The sequence below is a fragment of the Tachypleus tridentatus genome, chromosome 11, assembly GCF_004210375.1.
Source record: "Tachypleus tridentatus isolate NWPU-2018 chromosome 11, ASM421037v1, whole genome shotgun sequence".
NCBI lineage: Eukaryota > Metazoa > Arthropoda > Merostomata > Xiphosura > Limulidae > Tachypleus > Tachypleus tridentatus.
In genome coordinates, this window is record NC_134835.1 from 625,213 (window position 1) to 647,003 (window position 21,791).

At 38.0% G+C, this 21,791-nt stretch overlaps 2 protein-coding genes across 3 annotated transcripts; both read right to left on the bottom strand.

The window, feature by feature from the left end:
* Positions 1-1,603: 1,603 nt before the first annotated feature.
* On the bottom strand, positions 1,604-19,862 carry LOC143231569 (uncharacterized). 2 transcript variants are annotated; one of them, XM_076466084.1, is made up of 6 exons: positions 19,723-19,862; positions 5,927-6,147; positions 4,194-5,242; positions 3,379-3,445; positions 2,576-2,707; positions 1,604-1,739 (listed from the first exon to the last, which is right to left on the bottom strand). In XM_076466084.1, the coding sequence occupies exons 2-5, from the start codon at positions 6,144-6,146 to the stop codon at positions 2,649-2,651; spliced, it is 1,395 nt and encodes a 464-aa protein (XP_076322199.1). In that variant the 5' UTR covers position 6,147; positions 19,723-19,862; the 3' UTR covers positions 1,604-1,739; positions 2,576-2,648. The 2 variants fall into 2 exon arrangements, with proteins under 2 accessions (XP_076322199.1, XP_076322200.1); XM_076466085.1 differs by lacking the exon at positions 19,723-19,862 and having other exon boundaries at positions 5,927-6,290.
* On the bottom strand, positions 8,826-10,707 carry LOC143231523 (uncharacterized). The gene is made up of 2 exons (XM_076466045.1): positions 10,069-10,707; positions 8,826-9,944 (listed from the first exon to the last, which is right to left on the bottom strand). Exons 1-2 carry the CDS (start codon positions 10,705-10,707, stop codon positions 8,826-8,828), a joined length of 1,758 nt encoding a protein of 585 aa, XP_076322160.1.
* Positions 19,863-21,791: the final 1,929 nt, after the last annotated feature.

Below are 21,791 nucleotides of genomic sequence, written 5' to 3' on the forward strand. Positions count from 1 at the left end.
CTTTTTGATAGCCTGGAGAGAAGAACCTCCGCGTTCTTTGAGAGAAGTAATGGCAGTGATTACCATTTCGGATACCTCAGGATGTACGGGTGCCGTTCTCGGTTTTTTCGCTTTTGTTTGCTCACCTTCTTAGGAGAAGGAGCCGTGGTAGGCGCCGTCGCATCAGCCATTTTTAAAGCTTTTTTATTTATTAATCTTTCTACTCGGTTGAAAAATACGAGCACAAGCACGTGAAGACCTTAAGTAAAGAGAGAGCGGCCGTAATTGAGAGCTTCATCTAACTGAGAGAAGTCAGCTGGGGTCGCCATTTCTCGCGTCTGAACGTATCATCCGGCTGTGTTTGTTCACAAAATTCTGGGTTCCTTTTGAGAAGTTTCGAATTTCCAAGATTTTTCCTAAGGTCTACTAAACGAAAGTTCGATCTTTCTTCTATAGATACGTCTATCCACGATTCGTCAATGGTGGCATTTTCTATTCCTTATTCAGAAATTGTTTTCGATCCTTATTATCGTAAACAGTGCATTACAAAGAATATTCAAACAGCAAAACGATTACAAGCCACCCTAAGCCAGTTTGAAAGCAAACTGGTGAGAGTTCGTGACAAATGAGAAACGAAACTAGTGTTCGTCGATACAATCATATAACACATATTCGATTTCAATAAGATGCCTTGAATCGTTAATTTATTTCTTTTTATACTTCCTCTGAAGGTTGATTAATATATATAATATTTATATATATAGAAATAACGATGCAGTTTTGAAACGCAGTGTTCTTGGCTTCGTCGACCTTTCTGACATCATTAATTAAGGAATATTTTATTGTAGAGTCTATGTTTACACACATTTTTCGGAGATAGAAAACTTTAGAGTGGTATCTAATAAGCTTGCAACTTTCATCTTTTGAATAGAAATTAACAATTGAGCAAGACATTCATTCGTCTCTCTAAGTGTATGTGTACTCAATAAGCGTAACGCTTCTTCATTGGCGAGTGTTATTTCTACACTGTTAGAAATTGTTCGTAATTTTACACTGCAATATAGTAGCAGCAGAGTTGACGCTACACTGGAGTGTAATTTTTACGGTGCATTGCAAAAACAAATCTTGTCATTTAACATGGCAATACACCGTAATTTTCATGCAAATACAGTGTAATTTTACATAGCAAGGTAGTGTAATTTTAATGCTGATAGGAGTAATTTTACATGAAAGGCAGGATAATTTTTATGCTGATGTGGAGTAATTTTACAGTAATATTTAGTGTATAATTTTTACGACCATGGTGGTGTTACTTTACAGAAAGAAATGCTCAATATGATAACATGCGCGGGGCCTGCATTTTTAGCATAACATTAATAGAAAGAAAGAGACATATGACTTTTTCTTGAAATAAAAAAAACAGAGACTCCTGTTTATTTTCCATATTTATTGCAAACTGATGATATTTTGTTTTTCAAGAAAACATGAAATAATGGTATACAAGGAATGTCATGCCAATGTTCCTATTTATTAACTGGTTAAATTTCAATATTAGAAACCATAAAGTCTTGCAGTTGTTTAAACTTTTATTGTCCATCTTTTATTAAGCAGAAATAAAATCTCAGTAAATAACTGAGATATCATTATCAAAATCCCTTAGATTGTCTATCAACTTTCTAACTTTGGTACTAAAGGCAGGCCTCCTCTTGTCGGTCTTCCTCACTTTGGAGCCCCTCTGAGGATTTATGCCAAGGAAGATCCTGTTAAAATTGATAAGCATGGTTAAATGAGTCATAATATCCTGGAATTCTGTTTTATATATATATTTTTTTATAACATTTTGACAATTCAAATTATCTGCATTATAACAAAATACAATAAGGCCACAAGGAACAAATCTTTTGTTACTCATCCTTTTATTCCTTCTAGAGTGGGTTACAGGGGCACTTTTTTTTTTATTCTGACCAGTCCACTGTTCAATTTGCAACAAAAATCGCTCAATTTTTCATACATGTCAATTCTCTTATAGAAAAAATTGTCATATTCTGCTGCAAATACCATGTACTTCTATTTCTGCCTACTGGTGACATAACTTTTTAAACTGAATATTCAACCAAATACTTCTAGCAAATATACATTTAATGCTGTTAACATATAATATTTTAAAAAATTTTATTCAGTAAAGCCATAAAAATGTTTATAGGGCAGCCAAGACTGGATGCAGATAGCGATGATTCACAAATCTGTATTTCTTGTGGCCTAAGCTTAAGTTTTGTATGGTGAAACAGGGCTGGGACATGTGAGAGAGGACCTGTGTAGTAAGACTAACTAACTACTTCAGCTGGCCTTGCATGTCGGCCAGTCTAAATACATGCAAATTGATTAGTACAAGTTTAAAACTTTTGAAAGACCAACTGTGAGTAGGGAACATTTAACCTTGGTCCTAAGAATGGCTCTATCAAACTGATGGGTAGCAACCAAAGTACCGGTATTCTTTTGCATAGGAAAGAACTATTCATATTTATCATCTTCATTTACAGGTCAAAAGAAATTATGTAAGTAAATACAGGTAAATTAAGAAAGTGCTATTCCAAACCTTTGAATAAATTCAAGAGTGTTGGCAATGGACTCTGGGTAGGTGATGTTCAAGTTATAATAAGCTGCTATGGTCAAACCAACTGCCATCCTTCTACAACTGCATAGCAGTTATTTTCAAATGGATGGTTTCCTACAAAAATATAAAACAACAAGAGTACATTTTGATGTTCTTGTGAGGCATATTGTCTTGTTAATACTGTTATCAAGTTTTCAGCCCTGATAATTCAGGTCAGACCAAAACCACATATGGAACCCTGCAGCCTGTAGTGTGTAGTTTTCTTTTATATATCTCTCCTGATGTTACAAATAAAACAAAGTACTTAGCAAACGGCCTAACAAGGAAATAATTACAGCTGCCCTCTTCTATCAGAGGCAGCTATCATATTTTCAGTGACGTCTGTGTGTCTCCCTGTGTGTGTGAGTTGCCCACATTTTTTGCCATGCAGGACTGTGTAACTTTGACCTTGAATGGTCAAAAATTAAGGTCTAGCAATTCACAGGTCTAAACTCTAAATTTACAGAAACATCAAGGAATTCTGAATATTGTATTATATAATCTGCAGTGGTGCCATATATTTTAAACATATCTCAAACTTTAGGCCTTCATTATCATTTTCTTGTTATTTTTAATATATTTAAAGAAAAACATGACTAATTGTTCTTAATGAAGGTTTTAGAGTTTCAAAAACACAATGAAGTCCATTAAATGGAAAAATAGGCATACAATGTGATGCACATACCCCCCCCAAAAAAAAAAAAAAAATCCAAGTACAAAAACAGTATGCATAATAAGTATCTTACCTCTGATGACTACATGGGGGTGAGGTAGGTCATCATGTTGTTCTAAATCAGCAGATGTGATGATATCCTGTTGAAAAATTATATAATCCTATTACATGTATTTATAAATTAGTGTCTAATACTGGAAACATACAGCAGGTCAAGTGACAGCAAAAGTTGATTTGTAATCAGGATTATAATATGAACTTATCTGCAGCGCAGCCCTAATTTGACGGTCACATAAGTGCTTAATTCATTTGTATAAATTCTGCCAACTTCAGTGATCCATAATACAACATTCAAAATGGCTCATTTTGCTGGGGAAAATCTTCAAGGACTGGCAACATTGGTAAGGTTGATGAATATTTTTCTTTAGTGAATATTTTCCTGTTTACAGTATAATCCTGTTTCAAATCTTATATAAGCGTTTTATGTTAATTATGTTAATGCTGGATACTGTCAGTCTACTAAATGTTTGTGAAAAGAACCTTGGTACTAAGTTAAATTAGGCAGTAGTATTAAAATGTACAGTACTACAGAGAACAGTATTTCCTTAAATAGTAGCCCTACCACAGGTCTCTGTTTTTTCAAGCTTATATTTGACATAAATTTGCTAATCCCATTTTCTTATAATTAAACTAGTCAATATTTACAGAAATTAGCAAACATTTAAGAAAGATTTACCAAAATCTCTAAAACAGGAAGAGCATCTGATCACTAGAGCTTGATGTATACAAAGGTATTTTAACTGAAATATGATATCATTTTGCAAAATCTGCCAAAAATAAATTGTTCCTATTTTTCACTCATTATAAAAGCTGTAGTGAAAGCCTTACCTCTGCAGTTTTAAAGAGGTCTTCTTTATCTTCTCCAAAGATCAGAGGAAGCAGCAAGAGGGTGCCATACACCTTGGGACTAACATTTCCAACCACTTCGGCTAGCATTGTCAACTGGGCTGCTGCTGTTGCCACAGTTACATTTGTTTGTGATTGACAGTACCTCAGCATCTTGTCTGCCCTACTGCTCATCTCATGGTCAAGTCTTTCAAATAAACTGAAGTCCATAAGGTATTCAAAATGGCTTAGAAAGTATGCTGGCTGTAAAAGGAAAGGCCAATTTACTCTCACTGCTGACAAGTGAGCACCTTTGTTAATAAGGTAGCGCTGTGACGGGTAGGTGCTGGTCATACTTTGAATCACCCTTGGCGTGTCGGTACTACCACGGTGGTATTCTTCTACAAGCCAGCACCTCTGCTGTTCCTGGCTTTCCTCAGTCTCCCCGTCGGGCAGATCAGGCTGCCACCTGATACAGCCATAGCTATCCTGCTGCAGCACTGAGGCAGACTTTCTCTTAGCACTACCAGTTGTACCTCCATTTTCTTTTTCTTCCAGCAGCTTCCTGCGGAAAGAGTTGCCTCTGCTACAACGATTCAGGTTGTCAAATCTCTCAGAGAGGCGATTTGCGAGAGTAGCATACCCTTTCCCCACCTGGCCATATCGTGCTATAGAATCCATGAAGGTTCTAGGATGCGTATCCACAATCTTCTTGGCAATAGCATTTAAGTTAGCTTTCCCAGGTTTGGGATTTACCTTAGCTATTTCTTGGCACAACACTCTTACTGCAGCAAAGAGATCAGTCTTGGCTGGGGTTGTCCCTTTGGCACAAGCGTCTTGGACTGCATCAGGCAGCTTTTGCCAAGGGATTTCGAATCTCTCTCCCCAGCTTTGCGCCTCCCGTCTATATCCAGAACCTGAGGTGGTTGGTGTGATATTGTCCCTTGACAGTGACAATGGTGGGGGTGTGACACATTGTTCGGCTGGTGAAGCTGCTGCAGCAAGGTTTCTACTTTTTGGAGTCCCAACAACTGATGGGATACTTTCAGTGCCTTAAGAAAGTAGATTACAATAGAAAATTACAATAATATCTAAAGAGAATTAAAGTATTTGAAAAAGCACTTGTACATTACCCATCAAACCAAGTTTCACCTGCATTTTTGACAATTAAATGCAAAGTTCTGTTTAGCTGTATTTTTGACAATTAAATACAAAGTATAGTTATAATATTAAAGTAGTATTGACATTTTCTTGCAAATTCATGCAAGTTAAGTCCCCAACTTGTGCCTCTCATTTTGATGGGTGAGGAAAAACTCTACACCCTCTCTGACATGCAGAAAGGAAGACATATTAGATAAAGGGGTGGGTACAGGATTGGTCTTAAATCCCCTCCCCAAGTAAGAGGATTTTTTTACAGCTGGAAGGTAAAAGGGTTGCCTGAATTACTTGAGGGTGGGGGAGATGTATATAATATTGTTATTTCAGTAAAAGAATCCTACTTTAGGGCTAAATTTTTGCCCCTTCCCCTTCCAAACATGTATACTTTTACATAAAATTTTCCCTGTCCCCCCAAAAAAAAACTCCTCCATACATATTTAATCACATAAGTTTATTTCCCCACTTTAGTGAAAAAGGGCCCCAAGTTTGGAAACACAGAATAAACATTAAAATATTGCCTGCCAAAAAGGATATTTAACTAAAGTTATATGCATTTGTTCATTAAACTTAAAGAATACCATTTGCTGTGAAGTGGGCTTTCAGTTTGAGGGCCAGTTTTCTGCAGGCAAGCAGGTTTAGTGTCCCTTCAAGATCTTTCTCAGGATCAAGAAACTCAAAGTCTTCCAGATTTTCCATCCCAAATTCTTGCAGCTTCTCCTCTAGTGCTACCATCTTGTCTGCTGTAAGATGAAGAGCTGCTACAAGAAAGTTCTTCACTTCTTCTGACACAGAGGGCATCCTAAAGTCAAAGGACAACTAAATTAACATCTGATTAGACACAGTGCATATAAATAATGACACCTGTACTATTTTTTTGTCCAAAACAAAAGCTTAGAGATGGCAAATAAGTCCCCAGGCTAGACCAGAAGCGGATCCATGGGGGGGGCAGAAGGGCTAGGATCCCCTTTCTTGGCTGCAGCAATTTTTTTCGGTTTCAAACCAATTTTGCCACCTGGACTCCTTTCTTGTTGGCACCTGAGGACCTTTCAATTTAGGATGTCTTATTGGTCATCATAGATTGGATCCCCCTTTACAAAAATCTTGGATCTGTTTCTTAAGATGGATGGACAGACAGAAGCTCACTATCTCCAACTTTCAGGCAGGAGACTGAAAAAAACACCCAGTGCTAATGTACTACAAAAACAGGGTTTTAATGAAGGCTTACTAATAATTTTTTAGAAATCTTGTTTGCAATTGAATATAATGTAGAGGTTGTATTTAATTTTAATGAAATTGGAGGGTGGGGGTCAGCTTATACATGGAATACCAGTACAAGTTACAAAGCATAGGGGGTGGGGGGATAGGGGGGTGGATTCGTAACAACTGCCAAATGCTGCTCATGTGCCATTTACATCACACACTGTCAAAAGTGACTGGATTCATGAATGCAAACTGCAACTAAACTCAACTGAAAGGTGCATCCAGCTCAAAGTTGCATTTGCCTATCTTCACTCAACAGAAAATGTGCCTGGCTTCACATGCAGATGCTGCTTATGTGCCACTAGCTTCACTTACTGTCTAGTGTGACTGGCTTAATGCAATATGCTTGTGTACAATATTACAAATGCTGAAATTTGGGCCTGTCCTCTAAAAATTCTGTAAGAGCAGACTAAGGGAGGTAGGCCAGGTGATTCAATGCACAAAGGAATTGTTAACAGTATATATTACCAGGACCAGGGACTCAAAAGACCAAAGAAGGGCACTGAATTAGAACTTGCGTGCTTGTGGCCAGTACTTATTGTATACACCGTATGCTTCACTTGTCATGACTGTGTATTATAGAAAAAATAAAAATAAAAAAAATTCTCCCCAAACCACTTGTTAGAAACCAGTAAGTTCATGTTGATTGTATTAGATGTAGGATGCTTTGGTACAACTGGGATAGCTCATGGGGTACCCAAAAACTTGGTGGGGGGGTAAAGGGAGGGGTCCTAGCTTCTCAACCAAAATATCATGGGTAGCAGGAAGGTTAATACTTTTTTATCTGATCATGTTATTATAGACCTAACACTGTACAGAACACAAAATAATTGTTTCCATCCCCTGCTAACTGGGTAGGCCTTGAACAGGCAAAATTCTTTGCCTGTTAAACAAAATTTCCACTTTATATTATAAACAGTCTTGTTCTTATTGGGTTCCATGAACAATTTATCTATTAAAAAAGAACAATTTATCTATTAAAAAGTGGTTTGGTGCCTCAGGAAATACCACTTCCAACCAAATTTGCCTGAAATTCTGATTGTCTACATCAGTATTTTACACCATGCTGCACCATTTTAAAATGAACAAAAAGTACCCAGATGGCACCTTAAGGATGAAGTGGGCTAGGCTGAGAACAGGGGTTATTCTAGGTTTTATAACTTGGGGCCCTTTCTTACTGATGTGGGAATTATTTAACGTGGTTTAATAGGAATGGGGAAATTTATGTTGTTGCAGAGGGGAATTTTGTACAAATAACAAAAAAATTGCCAGGGGGAAGAAATTCGGCCCTATAAAGGGTCTAGAATAATCCCTGGAGAACAAGGGAGACCAATATGAATATAGGCCTCATTGGAAGAATTCATGTCTTTGACATCCAAAAGAACACGTACCTGGATGACCTTAGTTATCCACCACAGCGTGTTTCAGAACAGCAAATACACTGGCACCAAATCTGTATAGCTCCAGGAGCCAGTAATCCAGTAGTTGGCTAAAAGGAACACATGTTGTTTTTTGAATTTTCAGATTCAAAAATTTTAAGCAATCCAGATTCAGTTCTTTGTGTATCCTTATTCTGAACAACAAAATAAATATCAGTATCCTTACTGAGAAGAACCATGGTGATTTCACCACAAACAAGGTGATTATCAGCATCTTTGGACAAAAACACTACTTGTCCTTTATGGTAGTGGACACCATGCACCACCATACTCTGGCAAACTACAGTACTTGAACTATTTCTCAAGTGAGGGAATTTGTCAACAGCCTTCTGGATGTACTCTCCATACAAATCTGCATGGAATGCTAATGCTGACTTGTATGACACCGGTGGTCGAAACAATGATCCAGAACTATACAATGCTTGCAACAACTGATGTTTTTCTGCTAAGGACTTTGTTACATGTATATAATTTTGAGCTGAACGTGCACTCCTCTTGAAATAAGAGTGTTTACTCTCAAATCGTAATGTCCACAATCGAATCAGGGGTCCACATTTCAATGTAAGCTCAGGATAGTGAGTCAGAAAATGGTGTTTTGCTCTTAAGTTAATGTTTGGAAAAAGTTGCATTCTTTTTACAATATATTCTTCTATCAAGTCCAACATTATGGCAACCTGATCCTCAGATATCACTGGGGCACATATAAGTTCAACAATCTGTCTTAGTAATAACAGCAACTGCCACACTTCATTATTATGGTCATCAATTTTTCCATGTATTAGCAGTGGCAAAATCGGAGCAAAACCCAGACCTGAACTGCATGCCCACTAACTGTCTTAGAGCTCAAAGTAAATGGGGGTTTGTCATTTGCATCAGATCCTTTGAATTTATAAGTCTGAATCTTTTTGTTCAGGTAATCATAATCAAACCACTCTGCTCGTACCAAGTAATTAAGAATCAAGTGTAGATCTTCCTTGACAATCCCTTCAAACAGGTCATGCCCAAGGCAAGGTGGGAGACCAGGGTTTGTAACATGAAAATGTTGCAATTTGTTCAATACTGAATCAAATTTAACCCCACTGTGATGCACCAGACCATTTGTACATACTTCTTGTACTGAGCTATTGTAATTTTCTTGAGTCCTTAAATCAAAGTCCCAAGGAAAAATATTTCCACCTTCAAGGTCATCTTTGGATATCAAACAGTATCTACAATTGTGAGAAACAGAACTGAAGTTTTCAACAAAACCACCTATCATATGACTACCTAAATTGTCCCCTAGAACAAAGGCAACAGACCCTTTGCGGTTCCCAAATCTGCCTAAGTCTACACCATTTGCTTCCAGATCAAGCAAATCTGTCATGATAGGAGTCAGAATCTTTTCCTGACCATGTGTCTTAAAGTCCTCTTCCCTACAGAGCAACAATAGCTGCTGTACATCTATTAAAGTCCTGACAGCAGGATGCAGATTACCAATGGTATAGTAAATGGCCAAAATTTTGTGTTTTTTCTTTGCTGACCCAAGTGGATTCACTATTTCAAATGAATCTTGATACAAGAGTAGCTTTAAAGCATCAGGATTTTCTTGAAAGAAAACATTTTCATTGCACACTTTACCATCTGTAAAGTCTGTTAGCACTCCTAAATCTCCATTATTTTCAGATTTTTCAAAGTAGTGACTGATTTTCTCATCTCGAAATAGGGCCTGAAGTGAATCTTTTAAAGGCACATAGTAGCACAATGCCTTTGTATCATCTTTTTTGTGTTTAGGCTCTGGATGTGGAAGTGGTTCAACATAATCAAATTTTTCCTTGTAATACTTTTTTCTGTAATATTTTGACCTTAAAGTGTCATGTACTGCTTTGAGGTTGTCATGTTCGTACCAGTGTATAATTTCCTGAATACAATCAGCAGAAAGAGTTGTTTTTTCTAGCTTTGCCTTCAATTGATGTTTTTTGGAATTTCGCTTGCTCATTATGGAGGGAGCTGAATTCATCCACAATAACCTGAATAGTGCTCACTGGTAAGTGGTGTTTTGTCTGTATTGATAAGAGAAATGTAGCTAATTTTGTTGTCAAGGCACTTTCTATTTCTCGGTCTGATAAGAAATTATTTTCATCCTCATCACTATGGCAAATTTCAGTACATGGTTCTTCATCATTGCCTGTATTATTGTTTTCATTAGTCTGGTTCTCTAAATTTCTATCATGACCATCATGATCACCAATGGAGAGGATGGCTACATGCAGGTGATGAACTGAGGTGTCCTTGTGATATCTGCTCAAGTGAGAACTGAAACTTGACACAACCTCAAATCGCTTATCACATTGTTGGAAGGGACATGCAATTTTAATACCATCCTTTATATGTCCCTTCAAACGAGCAATAAAAGGTTTCAAACCCAAATATTTTGCTAAGCAATGCCTTATCTCACATTGCAGCTGTATACTATCAGAGTCAACATACTGTTTTGAATATTCTCCCTTATGCTGCCTTGAAATGTGTGATTTAAGAGAAGGAAATGTTGGCAAGTTTTCACCACAGTCAGTCACTGGACAAGATATAGTAGGATTTGGTAAAGCTGCATGGAATGAGTTATAATGACTGCCATACGTTCGCAGAGAAGATGTTCTAAAGTGACAAATAGTACAGCGATACATTTTGAGTTTCAGTTAAACTCTAACAAACAAGACCAGAATAGTGAAAAAAAATTGATATAGGAAATGAACTAAGCAGCAGGGCATGGTGAGATCTCCAAGATTAAGTGGATAAGTGATGGGGGGGGTATGGCACAGGAATTAAAAATCTTGGCTTTAACCAACACGCCAGGCCTTGTCTGTTGAAAGAACTTGCGAAACAACTGATCAATTCCTGCTCACTTTCACTTACTTTTAGAGAAGCAATTCAAAATTTTTGCATAACTGTTAATTACAGAAGGAATCACCTGCTAAAATGCACCAAACTGGGATTAATCATGTAAACCACTCAGGACCAAAAATGTGCCATGTTATATGATTCGCTCAAAAGTTGGCCCAAAATTTTAACATAATATCTTTATAATTTTGGAATACTCTAAACATCAGTAAAATTCTTGCCCTATAATTTCATGCCCAGCAGCCAGACTGATCATGCCATGTACTTGCTGTAAAACCCTAATATTAGCGAGCCTTTTACTTAGGCAAATTTGGTGACTGGAATATTGTTGCTAAATTAACTGGATGGTAATTTATCTAGCTAAACATACTGAAGAGTGCAATTTCATAAAAATGCTATGGCAGTTTTTAAAGAAAAACGTGAAGTTCAGCCTACCTACGATCTTTAGGCCTAGCTTCCATGCATGACTGAATCTAAGAATATGCTCTCACAAGGTAACCAGACGACCAGATCTGAAGAATCTACACTACTAGGACTTAGCCTATATCTATTATAGTATAAGGTTCATCAGATCATCAATCAGGAACCGTTTATCATCAAACGGTACCCAGGTACCGCCCATTCCCAAATACCTGATACGAATTGACCAGGCCTGACGTTAGATCGCTAGAAAGCTACAATTTTAGGCAACGCAATAGGCCTAGAATATAGTTTGTCATGAAGTAGACATTGGGCTTCACGTTAGTAGATTTATCTATGTACCAGTAATATCAATGGTTATGAATCAAATAAAATACAAACCTGCCTCCTGGAAATGCACAACACAAAGTTAATTTAAATTAAACTGAATCTGGATTGCGTAGGTCTAAACAAGGGGTAAATAAATTGATGAGGTGTAGACTGTTGACTGCTAGACTCTATTCGGAACAAACTGCATCCACGATCCACTGGCACTGCTGATTCCTTTGTGTGAATTCAAAATTCTCGCTTCCGGTGCCGCGAGCGACCTAGTTCATGACTCCGCATCCAGCACTGCGTCAGCAGAGTCCGGCTATAGCTGATAAACACGCGCGTACGCGCATCTAGCCCCGCGCTAGCGACTTTGCAATGCCATGTTATTTGCGCCATGGGCTTGAAAGGCGGTGCCTGAGCGGGCCGCAGTGTTGATTACGTTGGTTAGCAGCGTGATTTCACGATGCTTACCAGCGTAGATCAGTAAACATGCGTATGTTCCGTAAAATAACGAGGCATTTCTTTGTTATAAAACGGTTATTTTTTACAGTGTATTAAAACCCAAATCAATCGAGTCAATAACCTTATCCGGCGTCTAATTAACGAACAAAAAAATTGGTCGGAGTTATGTGCGTCATAAGACAATTCATACATTCTGGAGAAAGTTCAAGAGCATAAGTAACGACAGTTCAACTAACAGCATTGCCAACTTAAAACTCGACTGTCTGTACTGTTTGGTCTCTACTTTTCATGTAGAGTCGCCTGAGTTTCCTGCGTTCTTTAATAAGATTATGTATTTCTGGCGTCAATGTCCAGTTTTGCTTGGGAGTATTCTTTTGTCTAGAGGGCATGACTGTATCCACGGCTTTTGAAATAGCATTCGTGACGTCGTTAACATACTTGTATACTTTGTTTGTTTGTAACGCTTGTAATTTCGTCTGGTGAGAGTGTGGTTAGGGTGTTATTGAAGGTTATCCAGTCAGTTTTTGTATAATTATAGACCTGTGGGAGATCTGTTGGTAAATTCTGTTTGTTTTACGAGATTTTGAAAAAAACTGGAAAAGGGTCAAGGTGAACCTTGAAATTCCGTGAATAAGGTAAAACAGTGATGGCGAACCTTTTAGAGATTGCGTGCCTCAATTGTGACCCAAAATAATTTTGTCTATCCGAACGTGCCAGGATTTTCATAAAAATGACGGTTACTTTCCAATAAAATCCGACTTTTTGATGAGTATCTTTATTTTAAAAAAAGTCAAATTACAAAAGTTTCAATGAAACTAATAAATAGCCTTGACTTAAAATTTGTATATTTTGTCTTGAATTTTATTAAATCAATGCGATCTCTGCTGTTGTGAACACTTGGATAACTTGTTTTGATGGTTCATATTTTGTTGATTTGAGAGCAACACATGCAGCACTCGGTTCATCTGTAAGCTTGTTTCTTCTGTCTGATTTGATGAAATTCAAAGTTGAAAACAGCTGCTCACAAGCGTAAGATGATCCAAACAAAGTTAGAAGAGCTATTCCAAGTAATTTCATTGACTTAAAATTAATTGGCAAAGAATTCCACACTTTAAGAATTTCATTTTCACAACTCTTTGCAACGTTTTCTTCCAAGATCCCTCCACACACTATTTTCTCAAGTGTTTTACGCAGGGCACAGAATTTATTAGTCCAAGTATAGTTTTTCTGAAATTCTACCAGCTCCATTTCTAGAGTTTTCAAACCCAACCAGTGCACACAGGAAAGATCGAGATCTTCAAATTCAGTTTTATCGGGAAAGGTAAGAAAATACAAAGTTTTTTTTTTCTATCTTTCGAAACTGTATAAATCTGTTACTAAAATTCTCCTTCGCTACTGCGATAATGCTTGAAAATTCTTTGGAGATTTCCTGTTTACTTAAGGAACAGTCTGCAAATGTTGTCGAGTTTTCTAAATGCATTTTCAGATTTGGAAAATATTTGAGTTCCCCACCTTCGATGTCTTTTTCAAAAACTTGCAATTTTCTCTCAAATGCCTTTATATCCCAGAACATTCTTTCTGCTGTTTTTCCTACTCCTTGTAGTTTTGTGTTCAGTGCATTGAAGTGTGATATAAAGTCTGTAAAGAACATGAGGTTATTAAGCCAAGCCACATCAGTGAGCTGTGGAATGTCTTGTCCATTTTCATGCATAAAAAATCTAATTTCGTTCAAGCAAGCAATAAACCTTTCCAGAAAACGTCCTCTGCTCAACCATCGGATATTGTTATACATAATTAAAGTACTATATTGTGCTTGAACCTCATCAAGAAGTGTTTGAAACTGACGAAAATGAAGCGCACGAGTCATAATGTAATTCACCATTTTTGTAACATCTTTGAGTATATCATCTAATTTTTTGCTACTTTCTTTTGCACAAAGAGCTTCTTGATGTATAATACAATGAAACTGGATGACTTGATGTTTTATTTTGTTCTCAAACAACTTTATGAAACCAGATGTTGACCCAACCATACATGGTGCTCCATCACTAGTGATCGAAACTGTCTTTTCGTGCTTAATACTTTGTGTCAAAAAACATTCCATCACAGCATTGTAAATATCTACTCCTTGTGTTCTTCCGGGTAAAGAAATCAGTTTCACCAATTCTTCCCTCATGGAGTCACCAACAGCATAACGCAAAGTTACTGCTAACTTTGCATGATTATTTATATCCGTACTCTCATCCAAACACATGGAGTAACAAGAAGCCTTTTGTAAATCAGTACTGAGTTGTTGATTGACATCATTTGCCATACGTAAGATACGATCTTTCACGATATTTCTGCTAAGTGGTACCTCACAGATTCGTCGTAAAATTTCACGTTTATTTGAAATCTCCATCAGATAGAGACTTACCATGTTTAGCGATACATAATGAAATTTGAAAGCTGGCCTTCGTCAAACGATTAGGTTTAGAAAGAAAGTTTCCAAGAATAAGACAATGAGAATGATATTTCCTCAGTTCGTTTGCAAGAAATTTCTCCTTTTCTGTTTCATCAAGTTCAGCAACATTTTTGTGGTTGGTTTCAAAATGCCGTTTGACACTTGAAGTACGACACACAACACTTTCACCACATAACATACATAACGCTTTTCCGTTGCGTTCAATGGTTCCAAATTGTGTCCAATTTTCTTGAAATAATCGTCCACTATCCATTAGCTTTGCCTTCTTTGCATTCATTTTTGGTATAACTTAAACACACAAAAGTAAAGTTTAATGAAACAAACTTTTAAAAATTTACTTAAACAAAGAACAGTTAAATATTTAAACAAATTAAATTGGCCCGTTTTGTTACTGTAGCTTTTTTAATGCCATGGTAATGTGGAGTGCAAAATTTAAAACTAAACACGATTGTTTGAAAAATATTCTCAAGTTAATCAATAGTTTATAATGTTTTGCATTTTTAGCTGCATTTAGCTTGTATTATATTCAAATTTTCAATAAAATTACAAAGAATGATTTATGACAAGTTTTCTGTTTTTTGTATAATTCTTCATGACTGCAGAATAATAAGTAACCGATATAATTATTTATTCATATTGGTTGAAAACCAATACGAATAGATGTAATGACTTACGATGCCACCCCCGTCGTTCAAAAGGTTCGACATGCAACCTGTAGGGATAATATCCCTAATATATCCCTGGGATATATTATAGTATTAATCCAACCCGAAGCAGAGACAAGGGCTGACGTTAAGGCGCATTAAACTGGGAACAACGATTTCCCAGGCTTTACCGATATCCAATCCTTCTCATCGATCCTACCGGGAATATCTCTAGTTCTGGTGTTAGCTACACTTAGGTGCATTGCCTCCTCTGCACCACGAGGAGGCCCTGAAAATCGAAGTACTTGAACCCCAGTGCTCTCAGGTCATGCCACCTCTCATAATTACCTAGCTCGCTACATACTTCTTCGCAAAGATGCGGAAATCCTATCACGTGCCAGCAATCGTGGCCTCGCGTGCCATAGGTTCGCCATCACTGGACTAAAAGATAGTCGGGGACGGTTACAAGGTCAAGTACGTCGTACATGTCTGTCGTTTATGGCGTGCATGTTATTGTTTTCTAACATTTTTAACATTCTTTCATTTGTGTTTGAGAAAATGTTTCTTTCGATTTCTATATATGGGCTGATGTAATACTTAAAATGCATTACAATTCCTTTGGTTTCACTCGTTCTCGGTCTCGAGAATGAGTTGAAACCAGGTAACTTGACATTATAGTTATCTTTTGCCAATGTTTCTGATATAATTATGTTCTTATTATATTCTTTTACTTTGACTCTTTAGGTGAAGGAGTGACGTTGGTCATAATACTGATGAGTGAGACAAAGGTAGCACCGGAGAGACCAGCCAGACCAGATCCCGAAAAGCAGATGTCAAACTAAATATGAACATCAACATAAACGCGAAACGACCCGGTTCGGGGCATGGCAATAATGTTGCCTTGGCTGTGGGGAAAACGGGAGTGCCCCGAGAAAACCCCACTGTCACAGGACAGGTGCCGAAAGATTTACCTGTCCTGTGCCCGAGACCTGAAAAAGAAAATGCATAATATTTACACGAGTTTTGCCCTTTAAGTACTTTGTTGTGTGATTTGTGATTCCTGAAGTATGTTGTATGGTGAAATAAATTTGGTTGGTGCACTGGTTAATTTACAGAGTGATGCAGTTAGTTTGTTTCTGTGTTCTGCTTTTAAATAGTATTTGTGTGACATTTCTGTTAGTCTGTTTCTTAGCGTTGGTAAGCTACTGATTTGATGTATATAATTGTGTGTGATTGTAGTCTGAATGCAGATCTTAGTATTTTGCTTTGTTGAACTTGGATTTTCTGGAGCGTGTTATTTGAAATATTATGTCTGACTTGACATCCATACTCTATTAGGGGACGTATGTAAGCCTTGTATATTTGGATAATGGTTTTTTGGTGAGCATTTTGAGTGTTTGCTGGTAAGTATCATTAAGTGTGAAATGCGTTTTCTAATTTATGAGTGTATGTTGTCAGCATGCTTTTTCCATGTTAGTTTTGTGTCGAAAGTGACACCAAGGAATGTGACACGTTTGCTCCTGTTAATGGGCGTATTTCAGAGTGATAATTTTACTTTTTTTAGATTTTTTCTGTCTTTTTAGTTTCCTGTAGAAGGTGATTGCTTGTGTTTTGGTTGGATTTAAAACTACTCTCCACTTGTTACTCCAGGTCGAGACGTTGTTAAGTGATTCTTTCACACTAGACATGGCCATTACTGAGTTTCTGGAGGTATTCCAGATAGCGTTGTCGTCTGCGAATTGCGAATTATGAGTATGTATTAAACTGGGGAAAGGTATATCGCTGACAAAAATAATGTACAGTAGTGGAGAAAGGACTGATCCTTGGGGCACTTCTGCAGTTATTTTGAAATATTTGGTCATGTCCGGGGGGAAGTGTTTTTCACGTTTTTAATATTTATTTTTTAGTTCAGTGATGGTAATTTTCCTGTTGATTGAACTTGAGTATGCTTACAGTGTCTCGCCAGGGAATTGTGGTGAGAATGAAGCTTGGTTTGTATTTATGAAGTTGTTGACGTGATGTTGGTGTTGTGTGTGTCAAAATCGACTAAATTTAGGTTGCCGAAGGAGCATTCGCAAGAGTCGGCTTTCTCTACGTCCGTCCTTGCGATTATATTGTTGTGTGCGATATGTTGAAGCATGTGATTTGGGTTTTTGTCTGAAGAAATGCTCTTGAATTTTTTCCAAAATTCTTTATTTTTTCTAAATTTGTACAAAAGTTTTGCCAATTAGTTTCTTTTGCTATTTTAATTTCTTGTTCAATTTTTGTATTTGTTCTGTTGATGTGTTGTGTTTTAATAGATGGATCACGTGTAATATAGTGTGTTCGTTCGATTATCAGTGCATGAATTTCCGGTGTTAAAGTCCATTGATTATGTGAGTGCTTTCTCCTTGTTTTAGGGATTGTGTTTTTTATGGCTTTATGTATGGCTTGTGTAACTTGATTTACATAATTGTCTAGTTCTGTTTTGTTGTTAGCGTGTTCAATTGGGTAGGGTAGATATGAGTCCAGTGTAGCATTGAAAGTGAGCCAGTCAGTTTTGGTATAGGTGTATGCAGAGGGAGTCACGTACGCCACAGCAGGGTGGCGCGGGTGAATCATACATGAAATTGGGAAGTGGTCACTAGTGATTTCATCATGCACTTTAAAGTTAGAGATTCTGTTTACCATGTCCTTGGGTGCTATGATGAAATCAAGTACGTCATATGAGCCGTTGGCGGCTGAAAAGTGTGTAGGTGTATGGTCGTTTATTAGGTGCATTTTGTTACTAGAAAGAAATGTTTTATACACAACCTTCTGCGTGTGTTTCTGTTTCCCCTTAGTTCTGTATGCAGAGAATTAAAATCCTCAATAATAATTGGTTTGGGTTTGCGATTAACACATTTTGAAGGAAGTTACTGTCAATATCTTTAGTTGGTGAGCAATATATGGCTAGAATCGGAATTGTTAGCCGGTTGTTAAAGTGTATATTACAAAAAATTGTTTCATTTATGTTAGATCTAAAGGAATCTTCTATCGAGATTAAATGCGATATTTTCGTACTAAAGTAAGCTATTATACCTCTGTTGTTTTCTGAGTGAGGTATGCTGTGCGTGATGAATCCTGGGATTGTGGTGTTTTGTTTCTCTGTGCAAAGTGTTTCTGAAACGATGATTATGTTGGCGTTCATATGTTTGTTTATGTTGTATATTTCTATCCTTTTGTCTTTGAGATTTCCTTGGCAGTTGATGTGTAAGATTTTAATGTGTTGTATCATTGTGTTGTTTTATTTACCTTGCATGAATTTTAAGTGAAAGATGGTGTGGTTTGAGGTGAGGAAGGTTAAAATAATAACTTGCAAGGCTACAAACAGATTTGAGTGATTCGTGCCTCGATTCGAATGTAGGGAGATCACTCAATTCTATTAGCATTGCGAGTAAGTTTGTGGTGAATTCTGTGGGGTTGAATGCTTGTGTTGTTTTCGGGCGTGTGACGTCTGCGAAAGTACGTGTTGGTTGAGGTTGAGAGTGTTTGATTTGTGAGTCTGCTGGAGTTTGTAGTAAAGGTTGTTTGGTGATGTAAAGGGTGCCTTGGGTTTGATTGTTATTGTTCGTGGTTTTGAAAATCAATCTATTACGTATTTGAGTGTATTTAGGGCAGCCTTTGTAGCTGGCTGCGTGAGGGCCCTGACAGTTTGCGCATCTCACTTGGTTACGCTCGTTTGGACACTGAGCAACCTCGTGAGGTCCGCCACAACTCACACATCTGTCCTTGGCCATACAATTGGTTTTCGTGTGTCCGAACCGTTGACATTTGTAGCATTGAATAATGGGCTTTTGGTGTGTTTTTTCCTGTTCGGTCGTGTGTCTCTTGAAAAATAGGAAGCAACCGTTTTTTAATAATTTGTCTTGATCGTCTTTATTGTTACCGGTTACCTTGATCAGTGGCGTTTTTTGTTTCGTTCTAAAGGATATGATTCGGTTTGATGATACAATGTCTTAGCCTTGAGTTTTTAATTCATCTGTGATTTCATTATCTTCGATGTCGAAATCGACACCTCTGATAATGACAGTAAATTTTGGCGTGTTGTTTTTTGGTGTACTAATGGTGGCTTGGACCCCGAATGGGCCAAAATATGTGCAAATTCTTGTGGTTCAGAGCATTTTAACATGATTCTTCCATTAGGAAGACGTTTGATGTCCTTAAACTGGATGCCCGGGTAATAGGCCCTCAGTTGTTTGACTATCTGTGGGATGCGTGTTGTGTTGTTAATTCCTTCAATGAACAGAATTGGGATTCTGTAATGAGGAAGAATCGTGTGTTTGTGTGACAGTGGTGGTGTTTTTAGAACTAGTGGCGTTAGCGGTGTTGTTAGTATTCAGGTTAGTTGCGTTATTTTTCTTAGAACTAGTGGCTTTGTCATTATTAACATTGGTTACGTTATTAACACTTGAATTTTTAGTATTGTTAGTAGTGTCATTAAGGTTAAGGTTAATAGTATTGTCCGAAACCATACTTACCTTGTCCTTTTTCTTCTTCAGCCTCCTCTTGTTTGAGGTCGCATTTGCTTCTTGAGATTCTTGTCTCGATAATTCTTCTGCTTCTAAGTATTCGCTTTCAGAACTCTCTGTCGAACTGCTCAAGGATTCTGAGGCTGGTCCTTCGATCGCCTTGTTTAGCATTTCAATGATTTCTTCGTTTGATAGGGCTTTTCCGTTAGATCGCGTTGCGATCTTCCTCCTCTTCATCCTGTTTGTTTTACTAGTCCTGATCAGGACTAAGGGTAAACCTTTTAGAGTAAAACTTGGGAATTATGCACTTCAACAAAGTATACCTTGTCTTTAAAGTACGTGTCTCGCAGCTCTCGACTTACACGTCTACTCTGCTTGACGGCGGCCTTGAAACTCCAGAAACTGTATATTTATTTCATTTACACTTGACAGTAATTTTGGTTTTAAAGACCTTAGGGGACCCCTAAGGCAAACCAGGGGCGCTCAGAAACTTTTGTTTCTCTTCAACCCCGCGCATGATTGAGGGTTCAAGATCTCTCGATGAGCAAACTGGATCATTGGGTAATTTGTAGAGCGTGTTTTGAGATTAGTTGGATATGGTCGAGCAGGAGACAAACGAAGTCGGAGGAGAACGGAAGGGGCGGTACATAAAGTGGAGGAGTGTAGAAAGATACAGGAGAAGTTCGGGATAGGAAGACGTACCTCTTTTCAGGGCCTGGGTATAGGCATACCCAAAAATTTTGCTGTGGGGGAAACGGGAGTGCCCCGAGAAAATCCACTTTCACGGTCAGGGCGCCGAATAGTCTATCCTAATCGTGCCTTAAATAGCAGGGAAATTTGTAACAAAGGTTTAATGAGGGGATAGGTATTGTTTTTTGACACATAGGCGATGCAGCTTTATTCGGAGCATAGCGGAATTTAGGCACTCTGGATCGCAACGGTGTATTCCAAACAGAGATCTTATTATACTTAAATTGGGGATAGAAACTAGGTGAGTATCTTGGTCGTCATCATCGGTCTAAGGGATGACGAGGCATTTGGCTATCGATATTATACGATTACCCAATTTTACGTCAGGGTCGACGATATCGACAGATGCCGATAGTGAAGACGCATAAAGATCAATTCATTTGCACATTATACCTACATTGGTCTAACGACAAGAGGCTGTTTTAATTTCGTCATGTGTTGTGGGCGGTAATTGCCTTACCAGGCGAGGTGTTTTCATTGTTCGTCTTCCACAGCACATCTAGGGTGTAAAGCATCGCACGTCGGCACAAGAACTCTTCAAAATATTTAGATCTTATGTCCAGGTCCGCCAGTACTTCCGTGTTTCTCGGATACCAGGCACCGCGGGCACCAATTGGTAAACCGTGGAAAACAATAGAAGTTGCACCAGTTAGATCTTTAATTTGTGGTGCGGGCGACCTTGGAATTGTATGCTTCCTCTAGGGAGCTATACATGAGTTCGTATCGGACCGTCACATCAACAACCACCGCTTTATCCTCACGATGGAAGATCAGATCCAGTCTCCGACGCTCACCATTGTCTGTCTCAATGGTGGGCTCTACGAGTACTTTCCACCCTTTACTTACACATTCTTTAACTAAATGGTCACAGATCTTGTTGTGACGCCGTGTCCTCATAGATTTTAATTTAGGACATTGACCACTAAGATGACATATGGTCTCTCTCGGGGCAGAACAACTCCGGCATTTCGCAACTTCTTTGTTCGTACTCAAATTCCCTCGACTGAGGGCTTCCCGTGTGGGATATACATTTGCCCTCAAAGCAAGACACTTCACCCAGTGGTGGTCCTTCATTCCCACTGGTTTAGGTAACCAGTGGTTGGCAGATCTTGAACCTTTGAAGAGACTTACACCGTGCCCTTGCAGGGCAAGACCTTCCCAGCGCTTCCTTTCCATATCCCTCCAATTAGAATGATATGTCCCAAAAGTCTGTTCGGGCTTAGGGATCGGAAGTCCCGCCTTTAAGGCAATTCATTGGATGTTATCGAGTACGTTATCAGTTTTGGCTAAATATGTAATAGTTTTCTCCGTTGAATGGACATGCCTTA